The sequence below is a fragment of the Pogona vitticeps genome, chromosome 2 (genome assembly GCF_051106095.1).
Source record: "Pogona vitticeps strain Pit_001003342236 chromosome 2, PviZW2.1, whole genome shotgun sequence".
NCBI classification, from domain to species: Eukaryota; Metazoa; Chordata; class Lepidosauria; order Squamata; family Agamidae; genus Pogona; species Pogona vitticeps.
In genome coordinates this window covers 254096407-254123324 of record NC_135784.1, presented here as the reverse complement: position 1 = coordinate 254123324, position 26918 = coordinate 254096407, and the positions used below count along the sequence as shown (strand labels likewise).

The following is a 26918-nucleotide window of genomic DNA, read 5'->3' as shown; positions in this document are numbered from 1 at the left end:
TTTAAGACTGTTTAAACTAAAAAAAAAAATATGCTATCTGAAGAGGGAAGATTTTACCCTTGGTTAAGTGTATTTTTTATTTAGCTGAGGTCTGTCTGACCCAGCCCTGCTCTGTTTGTTAGGCAGTTGCACAGCATTTACTGCAACTTCCACTGGTACTTAACCTTTCTAGTTCCAATTCTAGAGAGATTCCAAGTGGAATCTGCTCATCAATCATTGAATGAGGTAGTGTGTGGGGGACTTTTTTTTCAAAAGGAGAAATAAGAGATGGCACCCCTCTATGAATTATGGTCCTTGCAGACTCCCACCAGCAGTAGTTGGCCATGCACTACCAGCACCACTCCAAATGGGAAATCATTCTCCTTATTTCAATACATCTGCTGATTCAGTTTGGTGAAATTGAGATGGAATTCTGGTTTCTGTTCACTACACTGTGAATGAACATTGTGTAAGTATCAAAATGTCTATCATCTTGCTCTCATTAGCAGGATTATTAGGGTTGCCACAATTCAGCCCAGTAGCATTCTGGTATCATAGCAGCAATCCATCTCTCCTAATCATGCTGTGACTGGCAGGCTGATGTTGACTTGCTGTTTCCATCAAAGTTGATAGCATGTATACTGACAGTGCTCCTGTACTTTCCTGCTTGGCCTCAATTCATACATCCACAATGTTGTCAGTTGCTTCTGCAGCGCCACTACTTCTACTTTCCTCATCTACCTGTTTTGTTCTGTTGTGTAGTCCATGATTTCAGCTTCAGCTTTGCTGGTCTACCACTTTGTGCTCCTACCCGTACCATCACTCTCCATTAGGTGTTTCTGCACAGACCATGTCCACTTCCTTTGTGTCTGGTCTGCCCTTTAATTTTAGACTTCTGTCTTTGCCAGTGGATCTGCCTCTTCCATCTGTTACTCAGTTAGCTTCTTACTGTTGGTTGGGCCTTACTTTACTCTGGTGACAAGATCCCAGTCTCTCATAACCCAGCTAGTACATGCTAACAGGCAGAACCTATTATGCCAGCTCAGTCTCAGTTGGCATCTTCAAATGATGGCTGTGATACTTGACTTTTCATTTGATTCCTCTCTACAAATATTTTCAAGGAGGTGTCATTTCTGTTCTAAGCATTTTCACTCTTATGCAGATCCAGTTCGGAGAATGGGTAAACGGCAAGAGATGTGGGTCAAAACTCCTCTACTAGTATCACATCTAGTCATTCCAGTATTCATCACCAACAGTGAGCTTGATGTTACCATACAGTGGTGCCTCGCTTGATGACGTTAATCCGTTCCAGCAAAATTGCTGTAGAGCAAAATCATCGTCAAGCGAAATAAAAAAGCCCATTGAAATGCATTGAAAACCATTCAGTGCGTTCCAATGGGCGAAATACCTGTTCATCCAGCAAAGATCCTCCATAGGGCGGCCATTTTCTGCTCCCTGTAGAGCGAAGAATCCATCCCTAACACAGCGGGGAGCCATTTTGCACAGTGGGTGGCCATTTTGGAAACCCGACGATCAGCTGTTTTGATCGTCGTCAAGCGAAAAATCGGTTCCCAAAGCAGGGAACCGATCACCATAAAGCGGTTTTCTCCTATCTAAACATCATTTTGCGATTGCAAAAACCTAATTGTTAAGCAGATTCGTCATGGAGCGGGGTAATCGTTACGCGAGGCACCACTATATTTGGTACAGAAGCCCTGGCCCAAGCCATCATCAAGTTATTCCACTTCTAGAAGGATTAAGAATTTATAGTGAATCCAGGAGGTGAACCCAACATTCTTGTTTCAAAACTTGATCCCCATTCTGTTATGGTGGGGACAGCATACACACATGTGTAGACACACTTGTGTTGGCAAAAGCCACACTACATTGTTGCTGAGTAGGAGGATGGATATGGTGGCATACAAGATTTATTCTTCAGTAGTTATCCCTGTCTTTATAACAAATTATCAGCAGTTCTTTGTAAACAAATGGATGTACTAATTTCACTCCTTTGTGAGAATGAAAGGAATAAGGCAACTCTGTTCCAGAATAAGGCATATTACATTTCTGGGCTTCAGATTAATACACTGTGCCATGTTGCAGAATGTGCTGGAGGGGTCATTGCTGTATCTGTCAGAAGACATGCCTAGCTGCAGAAATGTCTAAAGAAGTTACATGAAGGATAAAAGAGCTCCTATTCAGTAGTAGAGTATCATGAGAGAATAACTGTTGCTACTGTAGCTTTATTCTGCGAAACTCTTTAATTCTAATGTTGACTATTTCAGTAAACATATTAACTTAGATATGGAGATGGAATACACCTGTGCTTTTCAAGGGAACTTCAGGAATGTGAGACTGTGATAAAACAAGCCAAAGTAATGCTGGTGATGACCATCTCTTCCTATTCCAAATAGTAGTGCGCAGGGACACAATCTCCACTTTCTTTTTGAGCTATATCTTTCTCTATGTTCCATGTGTTGTAAGAAGTGAAGGAGAGACAAGACAAAGGGCAATACAGAGCCTTTCTGTGTTCAGAATCTACAATTAGCAGAATACTTGGACTAATTTGCTTTTACTCTACTTGCTAAGATTTGGAAAAAGTAAAAAGGTAGTATAAGCTTTTGTTACTTTTTATTTTGACCAATACGAAGTGGCTCCAGTGAGGAATGTGTTCTTTGGTAGAAAAAATACAGTAATGGCTAATTGCCATGTGTAGCCCAATTATATGAACTGTCAAGAATAATTTTAAGGGGCAAATATCACTGTGAGCTGACTTCATCACTGTTGATATGGTTAAATGAGAAAATTTGAAGGTAATAGTTGAAAAGCTGCTTTAAGAGTTTATTTATTTATTTATTTTTTTATTCAATTTCTACCCCGCCCCTCTAGACAAGGTCTACTCGGGGCGGCTTACAAAAATGAAAACACATTAAAACAATATAGAAGAATAACTAACATAATGCAATTATTATAATTAATATTATCCAAGATGGCAACATTAAGAACCAGAAAAAGGGGGAAGGAACTTAGGTGACTGGGGGGAAGGCCTGTTACAAAAATGTCTACTAAGCATCTATGAAAATCACACACTGGTCATTTTGAACATATTCATTAGTTGCAGCATCTGGTTACTAGTCCATTTCTGGGTCTGATTTAGAGTGCTAGTGTTACTTTTAAAATTCTAAATGGTTTAGGCCTAGTCTAACCAAAAGTGGTTTTCCACATATGTTCCTGCCTAATCTGACGACTGCAACTGGTCCAGAATCGAGCTGCGCGGCTGATGAGTGGTGGGGCCGCTAAGGGACATATCAAGCTGATTCTGTTTAAGTTACATTACCAGTTGCTGCCCGGGCCCAATTCAGAGTGCTTGTTTCGACATATAAAGCCCTAAATGGCTTGGGCCCTGGATACCTGAAGGACCACCTCTTTCCATATGAACCTACCCGGCAGTTAAGATCTAGCCAGGGGCCCTTTTGAAAGAGCCGTCCCTTCAGGAGATAAGAGGGATGGCTTGTAGACAAAGGGCCTTTTCGGCAGCTGCCCCCAGACTATGGAATGCCCTCCCGACTGAGATTCGTCTGGTGCCAATGCTGATGACATTTCAGTGCCAGGTCAAAATCTTCCTGTTCCAGAAGGCTTTTAATTGAAATAATACCAGCTGTGGGTCCAATGGAAATTTTTAGAGTATATATTTTAATTGTATTTTAATTGTTTTGTCTTTTTATTTTATTTTAAATGTTGTAAACCGCCCAGAGACCTTTTGGTAGTGTGGGCGGCATAAAAGTTGAATGAATGAATGAATGAATGAATGAATGAATGAATGAATGAATGAATAAATAAATAAATAAATAAATAAATAAATAGTCATCTCCAGAAGCTCTTCTCTGAGTACTGCAACCTACAGTGCTTTAATGGGTGGCCAATGTAATCTCCCTTCCATTTGTAGAATGCCCTCCCTAAGGATATCACCTTGGCATCATCGTTATGTAGTGAGATGCAAGGTTGCAGTCTTCACCTAGCACACAATCTTTAAACTTTGGGGGGTTTTAAATAAATTATACTGACTTTTAATTACCTTAGTATTCAATCACATTGATAATTGTTTTACTTGTTATTTTGCTATCTTGTTTTATAGTTGTAATTTCTTTTTTGGGATGCTAGGATGATTGTCTCGTGAAGGTGTGGTATAACACTGATAGCTGGAAATCAGCAGTTGCGCCTCAAGTTACAACACCAGAAACAAAAACCCATGAAACTGATTTCTCATTTATTTACTTGGTTCATCCACGATCAGTTAATGGATTTTCATGGAGAAAGACAAGCAGCTACATGCCACGGTGAGAATGCTAACCATTTCAAGATTGAGTTATTAGAAGTTATGAATGCTTTTAAAGTTTGCATTGTGCTTCTCAAAATTCTTCCAGGCTTATTTAATTATCCACAGTGTTTAAATATTTAGGTATATCTAAGCAGACCTTCACTTATAAAGATACAACAGTCCAACAGATTTATTGTCCTGTTGAATTGAGGATCTGTATAACTTAACGGAATAGCATTGTGACTTCCTGATTGAGGGATATTGCTTGCAGCAATATAATTCATTTCCTCAAGAGTCCACAAGTAAGAGATCACATGTCAGTCATATGTAACTTCATGACCCTTCCTATCCTCTCACAACAAAAGTCTTATGAAACACTCTGGCAATATTGAAATCTGTCTTGAAATTTTGTTGCAAGACCAAATTGCAGGCATTCAGCCTGGTATTGGTGGGCAGGCCCATTTATGTAATATAGTATTATTTTTATTTTATTTATTGAAAGTCCTCTCATAGGTTCATGCAAATCAGGTCATGAATATGAATGGCATGAGTAACATGGGCGATCGCCACACACGTTTATGTAATATAGTATTATTTTTATTTTATTTATTGAAAGTGTATTTACCCCACATTTCTCCTTAAAAAGAGCCCAAGGCAGCTTACATCAGTAGTAATATTTAAAAACTAAAAACAGTAAATATACACGTATTACAAAAGAATCAAATGCCACACTAACAAAACTAGCAACAAAAATGCAGACGAGGCAACAAGGCACAACAATGAATATACAGCGGTGCCCTGCTTGACAATGATAAGGCATTCCAGCAAAATCGCTGTACAGCGAAATTGTCATCAAGCGGGGAAAAACCATTGGAATGCATTGAAAACTGGTCAATGCATTCCAATGGGGGAAATATCTGCTTGTCCAGTGATCTGCCACAGGGTGGCCATTTTACGATGCCTGTGTAGCGAAAATAGGTCCGGAAAACAGCGGGGAGCCATTTTGCGAACCGCCGATCAGCTGTTTTTAATCGGTTTGCGAAGCAGGGTCCAAATCATCATGAAGCGGAAAAAAACCATTGAAACCATCGTTTTGCGATCAATATAGCGATCGCAAAAAAATCCTTATTAAGCAATTTTGTCATCAAGCGGGGTCATTGTCAAGTGGGGCACCACTGTAGTAGTAATTAGTGATGCCAGCAAATTCATATCTGGCCATCTTTTATATCATTGTTGCTACCAAAGCAATGTAGTGGTTTAGCTTTCAGGTGAATCATCAGAACATAGGTGTGGAAGAGCCACTTTTAATAGGTTACATTTTTCTTTATAACACTCATACTTAGTTGTAGCAATAGCATAGACCTGTAACCCTGGGGGATTTATGGATTTTTTTTCTCAACAGCATGAGACAGGTAAATTAGCTTCATTGTAGACAAAATCTGGTAAATCCAAGCGCACTCTAGTTGAGTTGCCTTAGTATGCAGTTTACTTCAATAGCAGATGGCTGGTAAGTTATTGCTATCTTGTCTTGCCTTTTCAAGGACAGTTACAATATCAGATCGTAAAAAGTTATTTCCAAGCACTCTTCTTATAAATTTCTTGTCTAAAAAAAATAGGACTTCAGACCAGAAAAGATATGACTTGGTGAGGGTAGTACCACTTTGTACAATTCAGACATCTCTGTCTCTAAAAGTAATATTGTTTGTTTGACTTCACTTTTTTTGCCCCTAGTGGTGCTGTATGTAATGTATTATTGACATGCTGCAAAGATAATATATGCCGCCTTTGGGCAGAAACTTTGCTGCCCAATGATAGTTTGCTGTATGGAGGTGAATACAACTATTGTCCTGAGCCTGTGAAGTTATCTAATAATTTCAAGAGGAACACTTCTAGCAAAGAAAGCATGAAAAATGCTTTAGAGGTAAGAAACTGATTTCAATCAGATGTGTATTATTATACTTGCACTTGCTGAGAGTTAGTTGTTCAGAGTTACTTTTTTGTAATAATTGTTATGAAAATAATGCAGCTTTATTCTGTCAGTGTAAGTATTTATATACACTGGTATGTCTTTGCATAAATACTTGAATTTTTTGTAAAACATTTTGGCAATAATTCATTGAATCATGTTCAAATGTGGTTAAAATTAATGTTTTGTTATATATTTGACAGTAGCTCACTTGTAGAAAATGGTTTTTCGGTATTTGAAAAATGTCATTTGAGAAGATTAAAAGTGTTAATATTCCCAATAGTTAAATCTAAAACCCTTTCGACGAGGACGAAGAAGATCATTAGCACTTGCGCATACTGGATACTTGCCCCATCAGCAAGACCCTCATGAAGTACATAGAAACACTCCACTGCAATCAAATGCACTTTGCCACTTCCATATTGCTGCCAGCATCAATCCAGCCACAGGTAATGAGGAATACAAATGGTGTAGTATAAATTGGGACTACTCACTCAGATTTTTACTGTAATTTTTATACATTTTCCTTGTTTTAAACTAAGCTGCAAAAGCAATATACTTAAATCATAAGATTTGGGTGAGTTTAGTATAGATCTTGATTTTAGGCAAAGACTTTTGCCTGGCATTGGACAGTGAGGAAGAGAACATCACAATAAACTGGGCCAATTGGACAGTTAAGAAAGCTGACAGGGAAAATAATTATTTAATTTTCTTTTTATTATGATTATAATTTATAAAATCCAGCCATGCTTCTTTAACATCGTGTCACCTTGATTTAGCTTATAATCATTTGTTAATACAACTACAATACATATTAAGTTCTTAATCTATACATCATGCTTCTAACCATTGATAAAACAGGTTCCATGTTTGATAGTATTCTGTATCTTCGTTTCCTTCGATTTTCTATCCATTTCAGCGCAGTCCATTATCTTTTTAATTATTTATTGATCTGTGGGTGTTTCTTCATTTTTCCAGCATTGTGTGAATATAATCCTTGCAGCTATTAAAATATGCATTATTAAATATATATTTTGTTCATCAACTCTTGCCTATATTATAGCTAATAGAAAGAGTTCTGGCTTAAAATCTACATTTTTTATTATTTTAACAATCCATATATGTATTTTTTCCCCAAAAAAGTTTTTGCTTTATCACAAGTCCACCAAAGGTGATAATAAGTTCCAGGTTTTTTATGACATTTCCAGCATTTACTTGACCTATTAGAGTACATTTTAGCTAATCTATTGGGTGATAAATGCCATCTATAAAACATTTTATATAAATTCTCTTTATAAGATGTTGCCATTGTCATTTTATAGTTTCTAACCCACAGTATTGGCCATTTTTCAAAGTCAATATTATATCCAATTTTTTTTGCCCATTGAACCATCATGTCTTTGACCTGTTTCGTCCTCCATTTTCCAATTTAAAAGAAATTTATATATTTTTCTAATTAATTTATCATCTGATGTTAACATTATTTGGTGAAACGTTGTCTGTTCTTTATAAAAATCATCCTTTTTTAATCCCCTTCATATCTAAATTGTATTTGCATTATGGGCCACCACAATGCGACTAATCCCTGGTGTATAAGGTCTTGTTTCGGTTTTAATCTCCTATATCTAAGATAGCTGTATAAATAAAAAAAATTCTAAATTCAGAAGACTGGGATGAAAAAATGCTTCTATAGGTGAAATGCATCCTGGTATTTTTGTGTACATTTTCATTTTCATTTTTTCCCATATTATATGCAAGGCATTTCTAATATAATGGTTTTGGAAATACCTGTGAGTTTTAGCTTTCTGATACCATAAAAAGGCATGCCAACCCAACTGTAGAACATGCCCCTCTAAATACAAAAGTCTTTTGTTTTTCAGACTAATCCATTCTTTCAGCCACATTAGGACAGATGATTGGTAATATAAGGTCCAGTCAGCATAATATTCTTTAGTTAAATGTATTAGTGAAGGCTTTCACGGCTGGGATCTAAAGGAACCTACAGTCTTGAATTGAGAGGAGCTGAGCAAGGCTGTTGACGACAGAACATTCTGGAGATCACTCATTCATAGAGTCACCATAAATCATAGGTGACTTGACAGCATGTAACAACAAACAGGTAGAAATAGAGTGCTCGTTCGACTCTTTGCCACAAGTCTCCTTATGTACCAACTACTGCAAGAGAGAACAGGTTTACTTGTTCTGTCTTGTGACTCCATTGTCTGTGTATGCTGTCTTTCAAATATTATTGATTAAAGAGAGAAAACATTTTAAATGTGTCTCTTTTATTTGAATGTAAGTCTATCTTTTTTTTTCTTGCAGACATTCCTTTGCTCCCTTCTATCATGTCCCTGAGTCTTAGTGAAAGTGAAGAAAAAAGTGGTCCTTTTGTAGTACATTGGCTAAATAATAAAGAACTGCATTTTACATTATCAATGGAAGTCTTTTTGCAACAGTTTAAAAAGAGTTTTGAGCATATTTCTTCAGATGCCAGCAATGAAGGATCCAATCAAATGGATATAAAATCTGATGAAGGTAAAATACACTCTTTGGGTTATATGATTTACTTTTTGAAAGAGTCTGTTAATACTATAATACAAACTAAAGAGTAACATATTGAACACATTGAGCATCACATACCTGAAAACTAATGTTTATTTGTGGTGTTCTTGCAAAATTAGGAGTACACTTAAACAGCAGTCCTAGTAGGGCAAAAAAATTTTTTTGCATGGAACATCTGTTATTCCTGGAAGATATGAAATGCATTTGAGCATTTTTCTGAAGCCTTTCTAAATCAGATACTTCCTACCAAAGAAATCTATTCCTTGCAGATATGCTATTTTAGAGCACCCTTTCTGGTTGTAAAATCTTTACAGTGGGGTCTTGACTTAAGAACGGCTTGAGTTAAGAACATTTTGACTTAAGAACCGCTCTCATAGGAAAATATTGACTTGACTTAAGTACTTAGATTTGAGTTAAGAACTGAAAAAAAACCACGTGGGAGGCAGGGAAAGTGCAAAATGTGAACTTTCAGTTAACTGTTGGCCAGTGAAAAGGGTGCCTGTCTGCTTCCTCACTCCTCCCAGCGTTTAGAGAGTGGATTGGGAGACAGTCTTCGGACTGCCTGGTACTGTACTGCCTGGACTGTATTTTCCCTGCCTTCCCTGAACCTTTCTTGACCTAAGAAAAAAAGAAACAAAATATCCCCCTCTAGTGGTCGAAGGCGGAATAGCAGCTTCCCATTAGTTTCTATGGATGGAAAAGAGCAGATACGGATCAAATGGTTTTCAGTGCATTCCTATGGGAAATGCAGATTTGACTTGAGAACATTTTGACTTGAGAACCGCCTTCCAATACGGATTAAGTTCTCAAGTCAAGACCCCACTGTATATTCTTTTTAAAAATGAAAAATTGTACCAAAGTGCTCTAGAACAAACAAAACAAATCTGTTTTCCATGAGTTGTATAAATATGCGTAGCATAAAGGAATTCCTAATGCTGCCTGTAGCTCTTGTTGCTAAGGAGTTTTGTGAAGTTGAAAATAACACTTAAGATCTCAAGGAATAAGATTGGGGTAAAAAAAATAACAAAAAATTTTCTTGCATTGAAGACATTATTGAATTACAAAGCTCCTTCAGAATATACCAGTTATATTAAGCAGATTGTAAATGTAAGGTATAGGTGTGCCATTTCTTTTTTGAGTTTGGTTTAGTAGTATATTTCTTCAGTTACTCCTCAAGCAGAATTCTAGAAATTCCAGCCCACAGACAGATACAGTGGTGCCTCGCTTAACGGGCGCTCCGTTTAGCGACTAAATTGCTTAGCGACGACTTTTTCAGAACGTTTTTGCGCTTCATTTAGCGATGCTCCCTATGGGTGATTTTCGCTTAGCAATGGTTGGGACCATGCTTCGCATAGCGATTACATTTTGGGTAATGGTTTAAACAGCCTCATGTTTGCTGTTTTTTAAATGTTTTTCTGTTATTTATAAAGTTAAAGTTTACTGTTTAAAATGATTGAAATCATAAAGTGCACTTAATAAACCCTTTGTTAACCAAATTTGACTTTGTTCTGACTCTTTTAATTTGTTGTTGTATTTTTCCCCCATTGAGATGCATTGAATAGGTTTCGCTTAGCGATGTTTCCTATGACGATTTTCGCTTAAGGACGGCAATTCGTTCCTATTGGAACAGATTATCCGGTTTTCAACGCATTTCAATGGGAAACCGCGTTTCGCTTAGCGATGAAATCGCTTAGCAGCGATTTTTTCGGAACGAATTAACATCGCTAAGCAAGGCACCACTTATCTACATTTCATTCACATGGACCAAGTATTACCACAGGCCTTGCTTCCTGTCTCAAAAGGGAAACTGCCCCAGTGCTTCCTGGGAAGTCTACATCTGTGAGGGACTGTTTGTAGAGCCCAATAGTCAGCAAGATACACTTTCCACAGAGACCTCAGTGAAATAAATGCAGGTGTCTGTCTTTGGCCTCAAACTCCCAGAATTATACCTGAGAAATTCTTGGAGGATTTTGGGACTTGGAGTTTTGTTTTTTTGTTTTTTTGTTTTTTAAAAAAAGAATACCCCTAATAGATAGTCATTAGCACCAAGGCTGTTATCCTATATACAATTTATAAAAGAAAGTACCACTGAAAACATTAGGATTTACTAGTGAGTAGACATGTATAGGAGTTCCCCATAACTATTTCAAGCACTTTGAAAAGCTTAATAATCAAAATGGATGTGTCCAAATGCATGCATACATGTGTCTGACAGATTGAGTAACATTTTTTGTTGAATGTCTGATGTATAAACGCTATAATTCACAGGGGCAGAATCCTGTTGGTAGTTTATGATGATATAAGTATAATTATATAAATTATGCTAGCACGTTGCAGCCAATAAACAGATTGCATTCCTTATTTAATGCTAGTTCCACGATGTGATGTGCAACTATGAATTCAGGTGTCAGTTTGTTTATTTGCAGCAGTTTACCACCACGATTTACTTAGTCACCCGTATCCTGGTGTAAATCCCCAATAGGATTCTGGCATGGATATATTTCGAAGTTTATACAGATGTGATTGTGCAGTTCATGTAGGTGTGGTGGTTATGTAGAAATAAACATATACAGAAAGGAGATGCTTCATGGCCCAATATTTTTTGTTCTTATTCTGTGTTTTTCAAAACAGCTTGGTTTTGCCTTTGTAAAAAATAAATTCAGATTAGAAATGGGCACAAAATGCTGCAAAACACTTAATCTCAATTTGCACAAACATCCAGCCTCCTCCCTGGCTGGTTGTCCCAATCACAAGCCTTGATGTGCTGCCCGGTTCATTCTTTCTCACTACCTGTCCAATCTGGGCAAGATCCCAGGCTTCTATTTCCTGCCTCCTCCAGCAGCTGATCACTCAGATGAGGAGGAGGGATGGAAATTTTCCCTGGACAGCCAGTGAGTGGTCAACTGCTGGAGGAGGCAGGAAAGGGAAGCCGGGCTCCTGCCTGGACTGGAAAGCTGGCAACAGAGGACGACCTGGATGACACAGCGAGGCTGGTGAGTGGGTCAGCTGGCTGGGGGAGGGAATGTGTGGCACCTGTTGTGTCGTGTATATGAATTGGAATGAAGCACGTCTCTACTTCAGATACATAGTGAACTACAGCTCCAGTCCTGCATATAGTTACTTTAAAAAGTAAACTCTATTGAATGCAGCATGTGTTACTTTAGAGTAGACATATATAGAATTGATCAGTGTGTCAACTTCAGAGCATCATATGATGGCACAACAAGAAAGAGTTCAAACAGGGAGATCTCTCTCTCCCTCTCCCTCTCTCTCCCCTTCTGTTTGAACTCTTTCTTGTTGTGTCTCTTGATAGTTGTAATGTTTCTGGCTTAGTTCTAACAAAGAATGCTTTATGAGTTTTACTTCCTGATGCACATCCAGAAAAGAGGAGGAAAGTTTTTTTCCCCACAGGGTACCTAGAGCTTTCTTACAAATTGAGAATACTGAACGTGAATATATTGCACATTTCATGGTTGCAAGAATGTTTGCTTAAGCAATGTAGTATATATTGTTCTAATGTGTTCTTTTTTTCTCTCATAATGCTGTTGTTATTTAAACTAGAAACAGATGATAGTAGACAAGAATGGAAAAGTAATCAAGAACAGAGAGAACTCACTGGTGAAAAAGCAGTTCCAGTTTCAAGCTGTTGTCCCTTTCCTTCTGCTGCTGTTGATCATGAGGTTGAAATACAGCTTTCTGAATGGAATAAAAATGCAGATATGTTGTTCAGTATTCATCCTATGGATGGCTCATTACTAATATGGCATGTAGATTGGCTGGATGAATACCAGCCAGGCATGTTTCGACAAGTCCAGGTAATGTGGCTTTCTGAAGAAGAGAAAATAAAGAAATCTGTATTCAGATGTTTAATTTGAGTCTAATACTTCTCTCCTTTCCCTTTAAAATATATATATTCTTAGGTGTCATTTGTGTCAAGGATTCCTGTAGCCTTTCCTACTGGTGATGCAAATTCGCTGTGCAGAAGTATTGTAATGTATGCTTGTACCAAGAACGTGGAGTTGGCTCTTCAGCAGGGCAAACAGAAGCCGTCTAGCCTTGGGCGTTCCTGCTCTATGTTGATCTCTTCAGGTCATAATAAATCAGCAAACAGCTTAAAATTAAGCATCTTCACCCCAAATGTTATGATGATTTCCAATCATGCAGATGGATCTTTAAACCAATGGCTAGTCAGTTTTGCAGAAGAATCTGCTTTTTCAGTTGTACTCAGTATTTCTCACAAATCGCGATATTGTGGGCATCGTTTTCATCTAAATGACTTGGCTTGCCATTCAGTACTTCCTTTGTTACTTACAACCTCTCATCATAATGCAATAAGGACACCAATTGTTGATAGCACAAAAGAACTTTCCTCAAGACTTCACAGTAAAGACCCTGCAAGCACATCACAGGAACTCAATACTGTTTACAGTGAACTTATCCTATGGAGAGTCGATCCAGTTGGACCATTATCTTTTTCTGGTGGAGTTTCTGAACTTGCGCGAATAAATTCCCTTCATGTATCTGCTTTTTCAAATGTGGCATGGCTGCCTACTCTTATACCTAGTTATTGTTTAGGTAAGCTTTTTTCTTTGTAAACAAAATGGCTGGAATCGCAGCAGAGGTACAATTCTGTGAATAATAGCAGTAGATGAGTGGATTGGTGTTCTCTAAAATCATGTTTGTAATTGCCTTTAGGTGCATACTGTAATTCACCCAGTGCTTGCTTTGTTGCAAGTGATGGGCAGCATTTGAGACTTTATCAAGCTATAATAGATGCCAAAAAGCTTCTCTCTGAACTTTCAAATCCAGGAATTTCTGTAAGTAAAGGCTAGCAGGTTTGCTCTTTATAAACAGTAATGAATGTTGCTACTAAGTTCAGTGTGGTTACTTCAGCAGCTACTTGGAACAGTCATAGTTAAGTTTACAAAAAGATATACAATGGGTCAGTATCTCTAAAGAAAGTTGCTATTGTCTCATCAGCTTGTGTTTTAATGGTTCAGGCAACTGGACTAGGCAGAAACTTTGGGGCAATATTTTGAAATACATGCTAGAATATGGTGGGTAATTCATATGGTGTAGCTACTCCGTGGTAAAGCCAGAATGTAGTTTTGTTGTCTAGTCATTAAGTCCTGTTCGACTCTTCGTGACCCCATGAACCAGAACACGCCAGGTCCTCCCAGAGTTTGGTCAAATTCATGTTGGTAGCTTCAGTGACACTCTCCAACCATCTCGTTCTCTGTCGTCCCCTTCTCCTCTTGTCTTCACACTTTCTCAACATCAGAGTCTTTTCCAGGAAGTCTTCTCTTTCCATGAGATGCCCAAAGTATTGGAGCTCCAGCTTCAGGATCTGTCCTTCCAGTGAGCACTCAGGGTTGATTTCCTTCAGAATGTAATAGTATGTGTCAATTATTTGGGAGTTGTATGTTACCATAATGAAAAGGTGGGTCAGATTCCTCTTATGCAGCACTTTTTTTAGCAACAGTAATTGACACAGAATGTAGTAGTATGTGTCAATTACTGTTTCTAAAAAAGTGCTGCATGAGAGGAATCTGACCCACCTTTTCACTGTGGTAACATACAATTCCCTTGTTACTTCATGTAAAAAGCACGATACAGATAAAACGACTACACACATGGAATTGGCTTCCGACAATGAAGTGAAACAACTATTCAATTTATGTATAGAAACATTTAATAGAACAAGCAAACATGAGTTGAGTTTTAATAAAAAATATTAGTAGCCCTAGGATTAAACTGTAATGACTGCAGTCAGAATAAAATTAGACACAAAATGTTTCAGAACAGTAGCGGGTTTAGTTAGTTCCATGTGCTTTCTTGAACAAGTAGCATATATTATCTTCACTGTTGGACAATGAACAGTTCAAGGTTTGGAAATGCTAAAGACCTGTTATTTTCTGCTTGCAAGTATTTTAATATCTGGTATTGAATCAGAGCAAGGAAAGGGCAAGTTTTATTGTCAACTGTTTATAAAAATCATATTCATAGGTTGATTTTTAGCTGCAGAGGTTTGCCACAGCCAGCTTCAATAATAAAGCAGTCTGAGAGAGGAGTAGTTTTTATTAATAAATGGGGATTGAGTTAAGTGTGGCATCCTTAGCTCTCCCTTTCTGCTCAGATTCATAGTTTTCAGTGCCAGAATTCAAGCTAAATTATTGTATAAGGTACATCTGCAAAATATAAGGTACATCTGCAAAGCCTAGTTATGACCTGCTGTTTATACACTTGTACATCATCTTACTCCAGGCAAGTTTAGTTTGACTGTGGAATGGAAAATATCTGAAACTGTTGGTCTTATGAAAAATTGTTTAGATCAACCTTCACCAACTGCATGCCCAGCATTTTGGACTACAAACATTCATTTGGAATAAGAATTCTTAAGTGTGTCATCATCATAAGAAACTCACTAAACGTGTGACCTTTGTAGGGTACAGTGTTTGAGAGTGGACAGAGAAAACAGCAACACATTCCTGTAGATCCTAGCTAATTTATACTGATATTTGGACAATGGATTATATTTTTTATTTTCTATTTTTTATCTTGCCTTTGTCTCTGTAAAAGGTTTAAAGGAGGCTGACAACTGATATTAGAGATGGCTGAAATTAATTTTTTAAATATGCAACTAATAACTTTTGGCCTTTCATACTAACTTTGCAGAAATATGTTGGAGAAGTTTTCAATATAATAAGTCAACAGTCCACTGCTAGACCAGGTTGCATTGTGGAGCTGGATTCCATTACGGAGCTGGTAAGGCTTTTGCACTTATTAAGTGGGACTAATATAGTTTCCTGTTACTGAAAATAGGGGAGAGGGCAATGCTTTCTCCCTTTCTCCCCCTCCAATCTGACCCCACCTAAGCCCCCCAAACTCTGGACCAGACTTTAAAGAAAATGTAGGAGAAAATGAGAATCCCACCCCACCCTTGTCCCTGTTTCCATTGCCCCTGAACCACAAAAAGCACCCTGGATTTGATTCATAATATCAGTGGCCTTAAAAACAATATGTTTTCATTGAATGCTATTCAGGTATTACTTATTTTCAGGGATCCTATCTGTTAATATTTAACCTAAATTCAGAAATATTTTAATGAATTATTCAAATATCCTGTCAAAATGTGATTTGTCTGTCAATGAGTGGCCTTATAGTTGCTCGATTTATATATGTTTTTGCTTGTTTTTAATTTAGCATGGTGGGAAAATGCAGTTACTTCATGTATTTCAAGAAGAGTTCATTTTGAATAACCATGAGAATGGACTGACCGAAAAAAAGACAATGTTACCTGACTCTGGTAAAGCCCATATATGTTTAATAAATTCTCAGGAAAAAAACAAAAACAAATTGAAGATGATTATTTAACAAACACTTTGTGTCATTTATAGCATTGTGTTTGGCTTAGTAACCTACATTTTACTGAAATGTGAGACGTAAAGCTGTGATTATACTCCGGGTTCTACTGAATTTCTATCATATATAGTCATGTGAAAAAGAAAGTACACCCTCTTTGAGTTCTATGGTTTTATGTATCAGGACTTAATAAAAATCATCTGGTCCTTAGCAGATCTGATGATTAGGTAAATAGAACCTCAGATAAACAGCACATGACATATTACAACATATCATGATTTATTTTACAAAAATAAAGCCAAGATAGATAAACCATGTGTCGAAAAACTAAATACACCCTTACTGCTTCCATAGGAATTAAGAGACTAAGTAGCAGCCATGGGCTGCTAACCCAGTGCCCTTGAGTAACTGATCATCAGCAAATATGACCACCTCTATAAAAGCTGAAGTGTTAGTAATTTGCTGGTCTGGAGCATTTAGGTGTGTGTTAACAGAATGCCAAGCAGGAAACACAACAGCAGTGATTGTAGAGAAGCTATTGTTGCTGCCCATCAATCTGAGAAGGGTTGTAAGGCCATTTCCAAACAAATTAAAGTCTATCATTCTAGAGTAAGAAGATTATTCAGAAGTGGAAAACATTAAAGACAGTTGCCAATCTTCCTAGGAGTGGACATCCAAGCAAATTCACCCCAAGGTCAGACCGTGCAATACTCAGAGAAATTGCAAAAAAAAAACCAACAACCAAGAGTTACATCTCAGACTCTACAGGCCTCAATTAGCATGTAAAATGTTAAAGTTCATGACATTACAATTTAAAAAAGATGGAACAAATATGGTTTGTTCGGAAGGGTTTCCAGGAGAAAGTCCCTTCTCCCTAAAAAGAACATGGCTTAAGTTTCCAAAAAGTAGCATCTAGACAAACCACAAGACTTCTGGAACAATATCTTTTGGACAGATAAGATCAAAGTGGAGATGTTTGGCCATAATGCACAGCACCATGTTTGGTGAAAACCAAACAACATGTCAGGACAAACGCCTCATACCATCTGGCAAGCACAGTGGTACAGGGGTGATGATTTGGGCTTGTTTTGCAACCACACCTTGCAGCCATTGAGTCAACAATGAACTCTTCTGTATACCAAAACATTCTAGAGTCAAATGTGAAGCCATCTGTCCAACAGCTAAAGCTTGGCAGAAATTGAGTCATGCAACAGGACGATGATCCCAAGTATACCAGCAAATCTAGAATAGCTGAAAAAGAAAAGAATCAACGTGTTGCAATGGCCCAGTCAAGTCCAGACCTCAGCTCGATTGAAATGCTGTAGCAGGACCTTAAGAGAGTGCCTGCAAACCTCAATGAACTGAAATGACGTTGTAAAGAACAGTAGACCAAAATTGTTCCACAACGATGTGAGGGACTGATAAAGTGATACAGAAAACAATTTACTTCAAGCTAATGATGCTAAAAGTGGATCTACAAGCTATTGAATTATAAGATGTACTTAGTTTTTCACACATGACTTCTCCATTTTGGGTTTAATTTTGTTAAATAAATCATGACACGGTGTAATATATCATGTGCTATTGTTCATCTGAGGTTGTATTTACAGTGGGGTCTTGACTTGAGAACTTAATCCGTATTGGAAGGCGGTTCTCAAGTCAAAAAGTTCTCAGGTCAAATCTGCATTTCCCATAGGAATGCATTGAAAACCATTTGATCCGTATCTGCTCTTTTCCGTCCATAGAAACTAATGGGAAGCTGCTATTCTGCCTTGGACCACTAGAGGGGGATATTTTGTTTCTTTTTTTCTTAGGTCAAGAAAGGTTCAGGGAAGGCAGGGAAAATACAGTCCAGGCAGTACAGTACCAGGCAGTCTGAAGACTATCTCCCAATCCACTCTCTAAACGCTGGGAGGAGTGAGGAAGCAGTCAGGCACCCTTTTCACTGGCCAACAGTTAACTGAAAGTTCACATTTTGCACTTTCCCTGCCTCCCACGTGGGTTTTTTCAGTTCTTAACTCAAATCTAAGTATGTAAGTCAAGTTAATATTTTCCTATGAGAGCGGTTCTTAAGTCAAAATGTTCTTAACTCGAGCCGTTCTTAAGTCAAGACCCCACTGTATCTAATTTTCAGACCTGCTAAGGACCAGACCATTTTTATTTTGTCCTGATATGTCAAACTATAGAATTCAAAGAGGGTGTACTTTCTTTTTCACATGACCAGTTTTACTAACACCATCTTAATCCTTTGTAATCTTTTAGAGGGAAATAGAACATTTGATTTTTTTTATATTCGTGGCCACAGAAAATCATGGACACGTATGCCTCGTGCATGTTATTTGTCTACCACTGTTTCATTTTTAGAAACCAGTAATTATTTCCCACATTCAAGTGTTACTCAAACTTCATGCTAAGTGCATTATGTCTCATGTAACATTGCAAAAAAAATTGGAAAAAGTAAGATATAAAGGACTACACATTTAACATTATGAGGTAGCAGAATCTGGAAATGGTAGGATAGTCTGTAAGTGAAAGATAACATATTTGGAAGTATGTTCTAAGTTTAACATGCATATGCATTGGAATCAAGATGAAGTTTCTATACCCATACCACTCCCTACTATAGTCATGTATGTCTATATGGAGATTACTGAAAAACAGAGAATTAAATAATTGAATCTTATTTACTGTCTCAAATGGCCCATGCTGTCATCTTAGAAATTTCTCACTTCATATTCACCACTTTTTGCTGCACATGTAAATCAGATCTAGTACATCTTTCAATCCAGAAAGACATAAATGAATGAATGGTCCTTTTATTTACTAAACTGCAACACTCTTTGTTGAATTTCAAGTTGCTTGTTTGAATTCCTTTGACTATAAAGATGCTTGAAACACAGTCAGTTTAAAGTCACTTTTGATCAATGCTGGATTGTCATGTGCAAAGTTTAGACTGAGGCAGTGAAGTACAATCCCATGCATGTTTACTTGGAAGTAAGGGCCAAACTAAACATGATAGTGGCTGAAACCTAGAAATAAGTTGCAACTAGAGAGGGCTTAATAAATCAGTAGCACATTGTAAGTTGTACTGATTCAACAAGGCTTCTCCAGCTGCGACTTATTACTGGATTTTAACCACTGTATCTGCTAGCTTTAAGGGTGAGGGAATACCTACTGTCACCAACAGGAGTTTTGACCAAATGCTAATAGCAGTGCAGGGAGACTGCTTTCACATACTGTGAAAATCCTCCCTCGAGCAATTTGCTGTTTAAAGGATCTTAATGATTGGTAGTGCATTTAGCATCATGTTTAGTTTGACCCTTAGGCATACTGATTCTTGTGGGAGTTCAGTTGCACAGAGATTTTATAAATGATGACCAAAAGCTGCAGTCTCACACACTCTTTTTAGTAGGATGTCTGTTTACTTTACTTTTAGTATTTGATTGCATTCTTTCCATCTAAGACCTAGTGATGATGTGCCTACAACCACAGCCTTCAGTCTTAAGTCCCAGGCAGGTTTGTATGGGTGCAGGTATTCTTCAGATAGTTTGGTCCCAAGCTATTTAGTGTCACTGAATTTAGCAACAGCACTTTGTGACCAGAGCATAGATAATTGTGGCAAGGTCTGCTTCCTCTGGTAAGGGGTACAGCTAGCAAATTAATCTAAACTGATGAAGAACCTTTCTGTTGTCTGTACTTTAATCTTGGTGGCAATGGAAGTTCTAGGTCAACCTCAAGCTGTAGGCCTGTCTTGCATAACTGACTTTTTAGAGTCAGTGAAAAACCATTATCCTGATCAGCACATTTCTTTACACATTATCTTATCTGTGTCTTAGCTGGATCAGCTTGTTTGCTCAGTGTCCCCCCCCCCCCCCATTGGCCTCCAAATGCCTGTTCAGAAATTCCATATCTCCCAAGGGAGGTTATTGCAGTGAGTCATCAACAGATTGATGACACTTCATCCCAAACTTCAGGATGACTCCTCCTTCACATGTTTCACGGGCATAAGATAAAACTGATAAGCACTCCAAAGTTCGATGGCCATGAAATTAGAACAGCATTCCTGGAGCACCATTCTGTGGCACCCAGTGAAAAACCAAATTATCACAACACTGACATTCTTAGTTCCACAGTGAACAGCCAATCCAGAGGGCTACCATGGTCAGTAGGGTTGAAAGTTGGTGAGAATAGAATACCAGCTGCATTACCATCTCCTGTCTATTCCCTGGCATACATCAGATACTAGGAAAGCCAGGACTATTTCAGTTTCAAAATTAGACCAGATACTAGAATGGAATGGACCCAGATAATCACCAAGACTATCTGGATCTGTGAGGCCATTGCTATTTCCAGCATCTTGCACCCACACAGTAGATCTTCTGCTCGACTGAAGATGTTCAAAACTGATGGTTATTATCTGGCTTTCTTTGTATGGTGGTGTTTAACTATTGCCTCCTTAACTGTAGCCAATATGTCTGATCTATCAAGGAAGGATTCTTAATAAGGCACTGTAAGACCTGCCTTGCCTGATTTTTAACAGCCAATATTATAATTCTTCTAACATAAGGTAGTAGTCTTCAGCCCTCTAAACAGTCTGTCCACACCATCAGATTTTGTCAGCTTGAAAGTATCCATCACAATCTGATGAGTTAGTGTCTTTGTGGTATCAAAATACAAATGCAAAGGATTGTACTTCACATCTGTGAGTTTAGCTCATGTCATACACAACAAGCGAAATAACATTATACAATTAGTAATTAATGAATGATCAAACTCCTATGCTAAAAATGAAATCTATTTATTTTTACAGGATATCAGAAAAATGGCTTTTCTGAAAAATTTTATTTAATTGTACTTGAATATATTCAAAACTGCTCATTCTTACATATGTGGAAATTACATTTGAAGTCTGTGCCAGTCTCAGTGGGTAGGTTCTTCACATTTGTTGTCTTATAAATCAAAATACACATTCCTCATATGCTTTATTTGCAGGTTTTGGTCCTTTGTTTTGCTATAAAGAGTTCAATATAAAATTATTTTACTTTGTACTGTATTTCATATAGGTTATACAATTATTATTAGTAGAAGAACTGTGTTTCTTTATTTCTTGACTTTCAGTGACTTGCTCAGAGTTTCCACTGATATAGAACACTGGTTCTTAACCTTGGGTTACTCAGGAGTTTTGGACTGCAACTCCCAGAAGCCTTCACCACCAGCTGTCCTGACTGGGATTTCTGGGAGTTGCAGTTCAAAAGCATCCGAGTAACAAAGGTTAAGAACCACTGATATAGAACACAGTACTACCAACCTGATGATGGTGGAAAAAGCTAGGGTAGCATGTTGGTGTCACTCAGTTGGACTCCACCAACAGATAGGAGAACTGTTGCTCCTGTGCTTAAGTGGGCAGAAGATTACTGCCAGCTGTAGCAGACAGAAACCCTGAAATGGAGTGTTCTGTGAATGTGGATGTTTGATTTTGGATCTGTTGGATCCAAATGTACTCCATCCTAGTGGATGACTTAATTTAAGTCTGTAAAATATGCCAGCTCTGGAAATAGACATCTATTCCTTTCCTTCATAAATACAGTGATATGTTAGACTAGGGAAAATATCCTACTTTCTGTCTTGGGAATAAAATGGAACATATATCGCAGTGGAATTTTTTGCCTGTAACTGATTCTCACACACTGAATGAATACGTTCTCCAAACAGTGCTCCTAATTTGTAAAAGCAATACATGGCTGGGTTGTGTGTTCTTCTTTCTTTTTTGATGTTTTACTTGCATAGTTGCAATAAACAATAATTGAACTTCAGAGGCTTTAGAAAATTCAATGTTTTATTCCCTACAAGTGTCATTTCAGTAACACAAATCTTGCATAAAGGTCTGGCATTATTAAGTTCATGTTTAATGCATGCTAGTTTTTTCATGATCACAAACAAGTTATGCTACTGCAGGGCACTAGGTCACCATGACTATTAGAATTGTGCTTGAGTTTGAATGTGTGGGATCACTAATATGTTCAAGCATGTTCTCTGACATCAAACAGATTCTGCAGTTTTTCTAAGTAAAATGTTTTCTCCTTATTTAGATGAAAATATTGATGCCAAGGTATCTGATGCAACCTCTCAGGAAGAGCTTTACTCTTCTTCTCCAGATCAAGAGAAACTCCAGTGTACTTTTTCAAAGAAATATCAGGCTTGCAAAGAGAACCTTCAAAGTACCAGCCAACTTGCTCTTTCTTCAGAAATTGTCTATAGCCAGGAATTGAATTTACCTGCAGGAGTGGAGATCATAAGTGTTAAACCATCAGCAGGTTTGTAAACTACCAAAAGAAAAAAAAAACACAAGGTGACAGAGATGTGATTAGTTGTACACACCAGCTTTCTCTTTGTCAAAGTTGCTTTCCATGTTTTCCTTGACAATGGACACATAGCAGGATAAGCAAACAGGCCATGGGAACCATGGCTTATTGATTACTGCTTTGCAGCAGCTCACTTGGAAGGAGAACACATAAACAAACCATGGAGCATTACGAAGATGTTGTGTGAACGTGACCACTTTTTCCTTTCTGGTTTGTTTCTCCCCGATGAACCCAGAGAAAGTATCCAGGGTTTGTTTCAGGTTTGTTTATATAGTTTGGCAAAAGAGAAACAATACTGGATGAGACAAAGTGCCCATGATTTATTTTAGATTTGTTTCTTTGTTTTGTTGGGAAGGAGAGTGGAGAAAGTGCTCATGCTTTTTGTAGCTGTTGTCAGTGCAAATGGGAGTGATTGAACTGCATGGTATCAGCACTTAACTTGTAGCCAGTAATCTGGGGCAGCACCATTTCCCTGGCATATTGTGCTGTGCAATGATAACAGTTATGTCTTAATGGTTGTAATGGGACCGCCCCCATTCCATTGACCCTTCAATCCTCTGCCCTTTCCCTTGAGCTGGCGGATAGGAGTGGGGAGACTCATAACACAACCAGAGGTAAGGATTTACCGCACTAGGCTCCAGAGAGTGGTTATCATTTTAAAATGCCTTCTCCTTTTTATTGCTGCCACTGCCACTCTAACAGCTGTCTATGGGTGCTGAAATTGCTTTCAGTGTTTTCTCAGTACTCTCAGTAATCTGGGCCGAGTGGTAGGTACTGGACTCAGAATCTGGATTCCTCTAAAATGATCTCCAGACCAAAAGTCTTTTAAATGTTTATTGAAAAGAATTTTAAAAATTGGAAAAAAAAAGATTAAATAATAAAACTAGTCTAAATGCAAAGATTAAAAGAAATGCAGAACCAAAGCAGGTCTTTGCACACCGGCAAGAGAGAATACACACATTTAAAGTGAGGAAATCTAACTTCCCTGGCTACTCATACTTAATCATTGTTCCATTGCTTGTGTGAGTCTCCCTGAGGGTGAAGCCTTTGCTTCCACCTCTCTCTCCTGCCCTAACAGCTTCCTTCTGGCCCTCACTTTCATCTCACCATTGTGAATCTACACAACTCTTTCCTTCTAATTTCTTTTTAACTACCCTTAGTTACAAAGCTATCTTTTGACTTTGGATTATAAATGAACCTGACTAAATGGCTTCACTTTAATATAGCTTTTAATCTCTTCAGATGAGAGGGCTTTAGCCATGAATAACTAACTACTCAAGCTGTGAGTTTGCAATAGTGTACTTGTATGGCTCTCTGCTTTTGGGTGTTTAAATATCGAAGTTCATTGCCAGCTAGCGACAGAGTGAGCTCCCGTCGCTTTGTCCCAGCTCCTCGCCAACCTAGCAGTTCGAAAGCATGTAAATACGAGTAGATAAATACGTGCCATTTCGGTGGGAAGGTAATACGGCGTTCCCTAGTCACGCTGGCCACGTGACAACAGAAAACTGTCTTCGGACAAGCGTTGGCTCTATGGCTTGAAAAGCGGGATGAGCGCCGCCCCCTAAAGTCGGACACGACAGGACTGAAAATGTCAAGGGGAACCTTTACCTTTACTTGTATGGCTCTCTGCTTTTGGGTGTTTAAATATCGAAGTTTATTGCCAGCTAGCTTGGTTGTAGCTAGCTGATTTGAAGTGGCCCCTTGTTTTCCCATGCAAATCAACCACTTGCTAAACAAATTCTTAATTCAGAAATTAAATCAATGTCCAATGATTCTTAAAACCTGGTTTCTCCACAATGATAACTTGAAAATCTAATGGTTTACAAAACAAGAATAAATATAAGAATGTTATAAATGTTATAAATTTTAAAGTCATACTGTGTATTGCAGGAAGCATCAAAATGTGGGATCTGTGGAATTCTATAGTAGTGAACATTTCTTTTAATTTCAGAAATGTTAGCTTAAAGAATAAAAAAAACCTATGTATCCTGAGAAATTTTTCTCCTCTATTTTAGGTCACTTGAGTTCTTCTTCAATTTATCCAGTTTGCCATGCTCCTTACCTCCTTGCAACTTTGTGTTCAGATGGTAAGGTTAGATTTTGGAGATGTAGAGTCCTGCTGGAGCCTGTCATGGCTTCTGGATCTGAATCTACTGCAAACAAAAGTATGTATGTATGGGAAGAATGGCCATTACTTATTGAAGATGGATTTCTCAGTAGTAGTGTTCTCAATGTGCCAGGCATGCCTCTTGAAATCAGTTGTGCCCACACAAATCGCTTTGCCGTTGCATACAAGCGGATACCACCCCCAAACAGCCAGTCTTCTCAAGACTTTGTAGTGAATGTGAGCATCTTTGAATGTGAATCTACAGGAGGTTCTTGTTGGATCTTGGAACAAACACTTCATTTAGATGAACTAAACCCAGTATTGGACCCTTTAGATGTTGCCAATAGTTCTACAGCAGATGGAAGTGAGCACTTTACACCCAGAGCCAAGCATTTGGTTCACTTAGACTGGATGTCTAGGGAAGATGGTTCCCATATCCTGACAGTTGGTATTGGGTCCAAGCTCTATATGTTTGGCCAGCTGGCTGGGAAGATGCAAGAACAAAGTGGCAAGGAGATGTTTGTACTTCCACTGTGGGAAAATGTTAAATCTTCGTGTGCATCCAGATTTATATTGTTACGATGTGTGGATTTAGTGTCATCAGTGGAAGGATCACCACCTTTACCTGTTTCTTTATCTTGGGTTCGTGATGGTATCCTTGTAGTTGGGATGGATTGTGAAATGCATGTTTATTCTCAATGGCAGCCCCTTTCAAAACAAGAGCCTGTTACTGGAGACTCCTACAGTGGGAGCACTCCATCCATAATAAGCTTAATGAAACAGAGTCAGTCACCTGGAGTTCACCCACCAAAGCGAACATTGACCAGATCCATGACAAGTCTTGCTCAGAAACTGAGTGGGAAGCGAACTGTATATGATCTGTCAATAGAGATGGAGGATTCTGGTCTCTTTGAAGCAGCTCATTCATTGTGTCCTACTTTACCTCAGTACCATCCCCTGCAACTTCTGGAACTCATGGATCTAGGAAAAGTTCGTAGAGCAAAGGCCATCCTGTCTCATCTAGTTAAATGCATTGCTGGAGAAGTTATTGCCGTAAATGATCCTGACCATGAAAAACGGTACCGATCTCTCTCAATCTGTGCTAGTGGGAGCAGTACACGGGACCCTATGATGTTTAGCAGATGTGCAATTACAGACTACACCGAAATAGACTCTGTTCCACCCCTTCCCTTATATGCATTACTTGCTGCAGATGAGGAATGTTCTTATGCATGTACAGAAAAATCTAATAACCAAAGAAACATGAAGAAACATGATGAAAACTACGAGGATCTTTTTCAGAATTCCAGCATACATACAGATGATTTGACTATGTTTGAAGAAGATGAAGAAGATAAAAAGCCAAAGGTCATTGATCTTTCTCAGTACAGTCCAACTTATTTTGGACCAGAGCATGCCCAAGTTCTTTCCCGTCACTTACTTCACTCAAGCTTACCAGGACTCACTGGAATGGAGCAGATGTCACTTATGGCCTTGGTTGACACAATTGCCATTACTAGTACTGATATAGGAGAAAGCAGAGACAGAAGTAAAGGTAAGTTTTCTGGTAACAAATTCAGTGTTTTAGTTTCTGTTCTAATCCACACATGGATTAGATTTGTTTGGAGTTGTTTGACTACAGATGCCATAATACTCCATGCTGGAACTTCTGCCTAAGAGAAAGACACCTTATAGACACTAAATGTAGCTCACCTGGGCAAAAGATCTAAAATGGGGAGGCTTGGAGGCCTAATTAGACTTATCCCCTCCCAGCTTCCTGTTCAGAAAGAAAGCTCTCAGCTAGCATCAGGGCAGAAACAGAAAGGGTAGATGGAGATAGGCTTCGAAACCTTCCAAGTTAGTACTCCATACCTGCTACTGAAACTGTTGGTAGTTGTAGTTCAAAACAACTGTCCTCTGAGCAGGTCTTATACTTTATGAGCCAATTAAAGCAACAACAGTTTTTACTTTATTCCTTGCTGCTTAGAGGTAACGAAGGGAGAGATTCTCAGCTACCTGCTGTTGTAATTGGACTGTATAGTTTTTCAGGTTTTCTTACATTGCAGTGATCATGATAAATCTTTAGCTACATAAAAATATATCCTATCAGATGTAGTACATAATGCACAAATATGGTTTAACATAACATCAAAGTTCTATAACTTTGCGTTGGCACCTGTCACCCATGAACATATTGATGATGCAGTGTTACTCAGTACTAAATTCCAACTGTTTGTTTGTGGGAAATCAGCTTTTGCTACA

The 26918-nt window shown here is 38.2% G+C and overlaps 1 protein-coding gene across 5 annotated transcripts in view; it reads left to right on the top strand.

Annotated features, from left to right (window-relative positions):
• DMXL1 (Dmx like 1) overlaps positions 1-26918 on the top strand; it is a 108996-nt gene that overhangs the window by 19691 nt on the left and 62387 nt on the right. For all 5 annotated transcript variants that reach the window (XM_020780062.3, XM_078386240.1, XM_072992428.2 and 2 more), the window contains exons 7-18: positions 4141-4316; positions 6029-6218; positions 6547-6712; positions 8586-8798; positions 12387-12640; positions 12746-13400; positions 13521-13642; positions 15501-15590; positions 16029-16131; positions 20998-21114; positions 22277-22501; positions 24565-26211. In XM_020780062.3, the coding sequence (XP_020635721.3) occupies positions 4141-4316; positions 6029-6218; positions 6547-6712; positions 8586-8798; positions 12387-12640; positions 12746-13400; positions 13521-13642; positions 15501-15590; positions 16029-16131; positions 20998-21114; positions 22277-22501; positions 24565-26211 (3958 nt within the window). The remainder of the gene's footprint in view (positions 1-4140; positions 4317-6028; positions 6219-6546; positions 6713-8585; positions 8799-12386; positions 12641-12745; positions 13401-13520; positions 13643-15500; positions 15591-16028; positions 16132-20997; positions 21115-22276; positions 22502-24564; positions 26212-26918) is intronic.